The sequence below is a fragment of the Montipora capricornis genome, chromosome 11 (assembly GCF_036669925.1).
Source record: "Montipora capricornis isolate CH-2021 chromosome 11, ASM3666992v2, whole genome shotgun sequence".
NCBI classification, from domain to species: Eukaryota; Metazoa; Cnidaria; class Anthozoa; order Scleractinia; family Acroporidae; genus Montipora; species Montipora capricornis.
The window spans coordinates 13,907,209-13,914,708 of record NC_090893.1 but is presented as its reverse complement, the minus strand read 5'-3'; the positions used below and the strand labels follow the sequence as shown (position 1 = coordinate 13,914,708).

Below are 7,500 nucleotides of genomic sequence, written 5' to 3'. Positions count from 1 at the left end.
AAATTTAACTGTCCTTGTCGCAGGATTTGAATCATTAAAAATGCAAAAAAAAAAAAAAAAACCAACATCGAACCTCTGAGCTGTAGCAGCAAGTGAGACGAAATGAGCATTGACAGCTAAAATGCTGGCCATTTTTGCCTCATCCTATTGCAAGGAAATGGGCGCTTTTTTTGGATCGCGGAAAGCTGGGCTACATCTTCCTGAAGTCCCGCAACTACAATAGCGAACAGCAGGTCTGTCAAGTCACGTGACCGGCGATAACACTGCATTTGGACAATAACTTGAATTTGAATTAAGAAAAATGACATTTTTAAGGCTCTTCTTTTATTATGCATGAATAATGAAAGCTACCAAGCAATACTTTGCCAATGCATTTGTCTTCTCAATGCTTAAAACTGAAAAGAGGGGATCAAAATTTTGAGTGATGGAAGTCAATCCGACTGGCGAATCAGATTCCGCTTTTGTTGTCATGGGATGTCATTAGAGTGTTTAAAATTAAATGTAGCTTTTTTAGCCTTTGAAAAAACAAAGATCGCTAATGGCCTTCTCTTTAGGATTAGAAACATTTAACGTCCAAATACGGCAAGTAAATGAGAGGTTTTCAAACGCTTAAAACGAAAGGTGAGGTGACTGAGGGTTTCAAAATTTCACCTAAGGAAATTCATAGAATTAAAACTGCCTCAATCTATTACAAGCTGAAACGGAACGTTAGTTACTTCGACCAGGGCGGAAAGAGAAGTATGAGCGCCCTGCTTCGACTGTTCAGATGTCGCGCGCGATCTGCTCAGATCTGCCGAACGGCAAGTGAGTTTGAAGTCCAGTTATAAATTCGTTTGCAACTACAAAAAACTTGACAAGCTGACAGAAGCATGGCTTTCGATATCAGCGTTACGTAGATCGGCAAACAAACAAACCACATTTCTTTTCAGCTGTTATCAATGCCATCAACATTTCATCTTCTGCGCACAACGAAATAGTCTTATTTGTAATTCCGGTAAAATATCTAGTTTTAGGTATGGTTTTTTTGTCTAATACGAGAAAAGAGTTTTAGTTCTTACCGAAATTAAACATTGGTTTACCAACGAGATACAGTTTTGGTAGGCATTGCGACAAGGAGAAACAAGTTTATTTGAATTAACAAGCAGTATCTTGTCACTAAGCCATTTCATTTGCAAACATTTACGTCAAAAAATCATAAACCGGATGAAATTCTTTTAAACGACATCCCTCTTATTTTGCTGAATTTTAAAGTCGATTTTTTTTTGCTGGAGGCATTTTTTCGGTTCGTGATCCAATGTCTTTCAAATTTGAGCCCGAAATTAGCAAGCAATAAAACCAACTTTAATATTAATTTGGGTGGTCTTCAACAAAATTTGTGAAAGTTTAATTCGGATTTCACATGATATGTTAACAGGTCTATCATTACAGGTTGAAAACCACGTAAGTATTTTTATTTTTATCTTTTCCAAAGTCAGGAACCCATCAGAGTTTCTGTCACGTTGAATAACGCCTTATCACGTTCGAATCGTTTGCCGGTAAAATTCATCTTTGTTTAGCTTTCATTGTCGCCGTTTCCATGAAAACATTTGCATGCGACCATACGTGCACGTACCTTTCTCGATGTGTAACTTAAATTGCGACCATTTAACGTTGTTCTATTCTCCTATTGGTTCCAAATTTGCAGTTCTCTCGCACCTGATTGGCGCAAAATTAAACGTAGTCATGGAAACAACACTTCTTGAAGAAATAAAATGACTGAGGGATATTGTTCAAAGAGCGTTTTTATTAAACTTTCTAATTCGCGATAAAGTTTTTGAATATTTATAAGTCTGCAGGTGGAAAGAGTAGTTGTGAATGTTGTGTAATATCCTCTTGCAGATTAGCCTATACTGACCTATCCTGATACAGAATAATCGGACCCCAGCAACGCTTCGCCAAAACAGAGCACACAGTTTTTTAGAAAGCTAAGCCTAGGGCATCTTCGCAAGCCATAAAATCATGGGAACGAGCCAGGACATTGAATGGGCAAGTCGTTCAAGATACGTGCAAAGATAAAGTGGAAGAAACACAGCCAAATTTTTACAACCAAAATTTGCGCTGAGTGTTTATATCAAAAATCATCATACGGAGTTTGTTCAAGCATTGGCAACAGTCGTTGTAATGTTAAAGGAGGTTTATTTTCGCTGCGGTTTAGCTTCGTGTTTTGATATAACGTTCGGTCAAAATATTTCATAAACAATCGATGTTACGTTGTTTTATCAGGAGGTCAATATTAAAAGGGGAAAATCGTGTGTTAGTGAAACGGGAATAATGAATAGCCATGTCTGACGACGAGGAAAATCTTCAAGCCTTCAGGATACGAGAGCGCATTATAATTAATTGTGGTGGAGTTCGCCATGAAACTTATCGAAGTACACTTCGAAATTTTCCGGGCACTCGGCTTGCATGGTGCACCGAAAATGCACAAAATATTGCCAATGACTACCATCCCGAAAAGAACGAATTTTTCTTTGATAGACATCCCGGCGTATTCGCAGCCATTATTAATTACTACCGCACAGGGAAACTACACAGTCCGCACGATGTATGCGGCCCCTTGTTTCAAGAAGAGTTAACCTTTTGGGGAATCGACGAAAAACAAATGGAATCATGTTGTTGGTCGTATTATACGCAACACAGGGAAGCCCAGGAAAATCTGAAGTTTTTTGAAAAGGCGGAAATGTCTTGCGAAGAGGATGGCCAAGATTCCGAACTTGGCGATGTGTTGGCGGATAGTCCCGTCGAACATTTTGCAGGCGAACAATCGTGCTGGCAAAAATACAAACCCAGGATATGGAACGTTTTGGAGCATCAACGATCATCGAAAATAGCAAAGGTGAGTTTTTTTTACGAATACCTTTTCAAATTCTAACGGAAAGGAATAATGAAATGTGATTTTTATATTATTGTGTGAAAATGGGACTTTGTACCGTTAAAGAGAAGTGTTTAAGCGAAAATAGGGTTTATTCTCTTCTATGGTTTCTAAACTGACGTTTTTTAATCGTGAATTCATTTATTATGTACTATGCGGGTCGAAAAAAATTATATTTGAAATTGCAAAACAGTTGATAAGGACCGTTTTTTGCTAGATTACCCTTTAAAGACGACTGTTTTGCCTTAGTCCCTGCGAATTAACAACCGGAAGCAAAAACCAAAACTAGCAAATTATTGTCGGGGTTAAACTGAATCGCAAGAGGGATCGTTGGCTAATTTTAGCCAGAGGCAATATATTGGAATTTAAAAGTAATATTTAAAAAAGTCCTATTACCACAGGAGCTTAAATACGTATTGCTTCAATACCAAAGTTACAATATATTGCATTTTGTTTTTCATTTGATCACTTGATGTCTTACTTCACGTGAGACGTGCATGAATTTTCATTAGACATGTGAGGTTGTCGGCCATTTGATAATTATCCATTTTATGAGCGACAGTATTCCTCCTTTGATATATTTTCTCCTCTTTTAAGCCAAAACATCCGCCTCCGTGGCGTCTTTTGAAGATTTTAAAGTCTTATCGAGATCTAAAAGGACACAAAATTGTGCCTATTTTATATGATTGTTTTCAAGATATTCAAGGGCAGTAAGATTCTTTTGCCTTGTTTGATCAGGAGCCCTTCCATTTAAAACTCCACTTTTTCTTTGGGGAATGATCAAGTTATCAGCTGGACTGGTTCTGAATCTGTTCAATTTTGAGTAATTAAACCCAATCACATTTTTTTTGGTTATTTCCTTCCATCTGGCGAGGAAAGGTTCAATCAATTATCTATTCGTAACCAAGGAGTGCTGTATTTTCCTTTTTTTCATCGTTGCTAAACTGAAATAAATAATTAACAAGAGCAGATGATAGAGGCTGCACTCGTGAAATGATTGAGATAGAATAACAGACGCTTGCATTAACATTTTCCGAAAGTGGTACCGGAATAAAAGACAGCACTTATCAAAACATTCGGTGTTGATGTCGAAGTGCGATACCACGTTTATTTTCCTAATTCACGGTATACATTTCTTTCAGGTGGCATTATACCGAACTTTTCAAAGCTTTAAGCACTTGATACTCGATACGAATGGTATCAGATGGGGCAATAACATTAATATTCATCAAAATTCGATATATATGAAGTTAAATTTCAAATTTATTCTTTCTATCCGTCTAATTTTTCAGGAAGTATTATTAAATTCTGCGAGCAAACAAAGGCAATTCAGCTTGAAGATAATTCCCAGGTTATCAAAACATAAATAGCAGTTCTAAAAATAATTGTTATAATGAAAGCAAAAGGGAAATTCTACAAAAAAAACTTTTGAACATCAAGCGGCGGTTTATTTGTTCCAGCTAGACAGCTTCACAGCGCGGCTTCGATTTTCACTGTAACAAAACGATCCTGAAACTGTATGGTTGATTTAATTGCCGGTCAATATAAGGGGGTTATTAAGAAAAGACCGCAACTGGGGATATGGAACAGAACAAAAAAATAGGGGTGCTTACCATTGAGCCAAAAATCCTGGAAATTTCGGTTAAACGTCAAATGGAACAGTCATTTTCGGGAAAATCTATTTGGAAAATATTGACCGGAACGGGACGGAATGGAACGGAATTTCGGAAATCCCAGTATCATTGCTGATTCAATACGAACCCCAATGCCTGAACTCGCAGGACTCGAACTTGGGAGTGTTCGTTTAGTAACCATTTCACTTAACCACTAGACTACCACATCGCTAAAAGAACATTTTTTTTAATATGTGAATATTTTTTTCTTCCGAATGCTGGTGTAAACGTGTATTATTATACATCAGACTCACTATGAAAAATCTGATTGGTCGAGAGCATTCAATCAGTTCACAATAGCTTGTGAACTTGACATGATAAATGTAATATCTGCTGCAGATATTGCGTTTATCATGTCAAGTTCAACGTCTGCCTGGTTACTAAGCCACTTGGAGTGTTCTCCCCAGAAACAAAATGGCTGAATGAAAATGTATAGTAAAACAATTATTGAATTCGATTTTCGCATGATATCATGAATTATCAAAACCTCGTGCCTGTGTTATCTGCCTCGGCAGATAATTGTTTATTATCACCAGCTAAAAAAACAAGTTTTAGCAGCAGAAAATGTTGGTTAACAAACCTCAAGACAAAGCTAACCATTTTAAAATCAAGCGCTAGATTTAACCGGTACTATTCAGCAATGATTTTATATCTACTAATTAGTGTTGATAAATAACCGTTACATTTGCCAGCCAGTTGATCTTTTGTGGTTAAGTGAATAAAAACAGTTCCTTCAAAGTGGGTGTCCGTGTTCAAATCCTGTCCAGGAATTACATTTTTTGTTTTTTCTTTTCATCTGCTACCACAAGTCCTAAGACAGAGTAATCTAAATTGACGATAACAGTCAATTCAGAGAAAATTAGGAATTGCTGATAATCGTCATTTCAGAGGTAGACGACATGTTGGCATTTTAATAGTAAATGCAATTTCGTCCGGTTGGTCAGCATATTCGGAAAATCGCTTACCACATTATGCAACAGTCACTCCAACCGAAATTTTTCAACAAATGGTGAGCAGCCTCGGTTTGCTTCCCTTGACACTGCAGGTGTGTTTTTTTTTTTTTTCATTTCCCGTTATCTTTTGTAAAAACCTGTGCTGATCGAATGTAAGGTTTTCGCGAGAACGTCAGCAAAGTATTACGAATAAATTCTGCATCTCTACCTCTGCCTGAAGGTTGCTTTTTTCCAATCCAGTTATTTACATTATTATAGGATATTATGCCCCTGTGGTACAACTTGAACGAAATGAGATGAGATGTATACTTACCGTAGATAGCCAAAGATAGCGCAAATTTTAGCTATCGCCGGGTTGCGTAGAATTTGACAGCTTCCATTTCGCCAACAAAGCACGGGCCGGGTGTGCCTGAAAAAAGACTTCACTCATTCAGACAAACACTCAAAAAACAAAAAACAAATTTAAAAACAAGTAGAGCAAAGATGTTGACAAAAAGTAAAAAAACAACGGGATTTGTTAAATAACGGATATGTTTCTGTCGATGCTCTTATAAAGGAGATGGTGATGTTCAGTTCTAACCGGAGCGAACGAATTTCGAAAGAAAAGCAGTGCTATTAGTCGACATTAACATAAGGCTGCAAATTAAAGGATTTATACTTCAAAAATATGGTTTTAAGAACTTTGATACTTACACAACTTTGGACAACGCGCTGTCTTTGTAATTACATCTGCAAATGGTATGACGTTTCCAGTCGTCTTGTGTAAAGGCGATATAGAGCGCAAGTCTCGTCTCACAAAGTCCGTAAACCTGTGGAACGTTATGGCACACACGATTCACGAAGAGCATGGCTGCTGTTGTTTGGTAAAAGTTCAAGCAAGGACGACGTCGACCGCAACGAAACGCCACAGAACAAAAGCTCTAACGAAGAATAACAGTGGCACTGCACGTGACCCCACACGTGCATTTCACACCTTGGTGCGCTTCACTGCCGTTCTTTCTCGTCCTGACAACGACAACCTGACGTAACATGAACAACTTTGAACTTCAACACCCGAAGATGAGTTTTCAAGTTTCTCTCCAAACAGCCACATCCATAGACCTTTTTTTCAGTTCTGTGCCTAGTTACTTGGCCTTTTAAATCAAAAGTGAAGCTGGAGTTTTTTTTTTTTTAAGGTTTTTTTTTACCCTCCCCCCCACCCCCCGCAATCCTTTCTCAATTAGAACAAAACAGAAAACAGAAAGAAAAGGTTGTTACGACGATTCAAAAATCGCCCACTTTTCTCTTAAAAATTCCATATTGTTTCAATATAGAGTTCTGTTTCATATTTCAATTGAACTTTAGATTTAAATGCCATAACATTTGGTAAGGTTTGATTCCTTAAGTGAAGCTGGAGTTGACCTTGTTGTGATCAGGGCTCCAAAGGGGGGTCCCTGGAGCCCTGGGGCCCTGGATGTTTTTTGCTGTGGAGCCCGGAGCCCGATCATTTCTCCGCCTGGAGCCCTGATCGTTTCTAGCTGTGGAGCCCGGAGCCCTGAAAGTTTTGCTATGGAGCCTGGAGCCCAAATATTAAAATCCAATCATTTTTTAGTATTCAGTCCTCATTGCTTTTGTTTGCCGACTGCTAGTAAATGGTATCTAGAGAGGAGAAAGTACAACAGATGATAGAAACATGCATTCTTTTCGCCATTTGTCCGGTGTGTAACACAATTATCGCATTCTGATTGTTTCTTTGTTTTCTGAAGTCAAGTTGGTTACCCTCTTATTTAATTTTAAGTTTACATAAAGCTCCAGCGGTGGCAGGCCTTTTCCGTTCCAAGTTTGTAGAAGCACGCGGGCCGTTGCATCAAGCAAAATTTCTCTCAGCTCTCGAGATGTGCTTATTTGAACTTCCTCTGCCTGTCCTGTCGACATAACAGGATTCGAGGCGCTGTAATTCTAAAACTCGCTGAAAACTGAAGGT

General features: G+C 38.1%; 1 protein-coding gene across 2 annotated transcripts in view; it reads left to right on the top strand.

Moving 5' to 3' along the window:
* The first annotated feature begins 527 nt into the window (after nucleotides 1-527).
* Nucleotides 528-7,500, top strand: part of LOC138024515 (potassium voltage-gated channel protein Shaw-like) — a 17,134-nt gene continuing 10,161 nt past the window's right edge. The window contains exons 1-2 of one of the 2 annotated variants that reach the window (XM_068871727.1): nucleotides 528-621; nucleotides 1,879-2,875. In XM_068871727.1, coding sequence (XP_068727828.1) covers nucleotides 2,321-2,875 — 555 coding nt within the window. In that variant the 5' untranslated portion in view covers nucleotides 528-621; nucleotides 1,879-2,320. Of the gene's footprint in view, nucleotides 622-1,806; nucleotides 2,876-7,500 lie in introns of those variants that run through there. The other variant, XM_068871728.1, reaches the window with a different exon arrangement.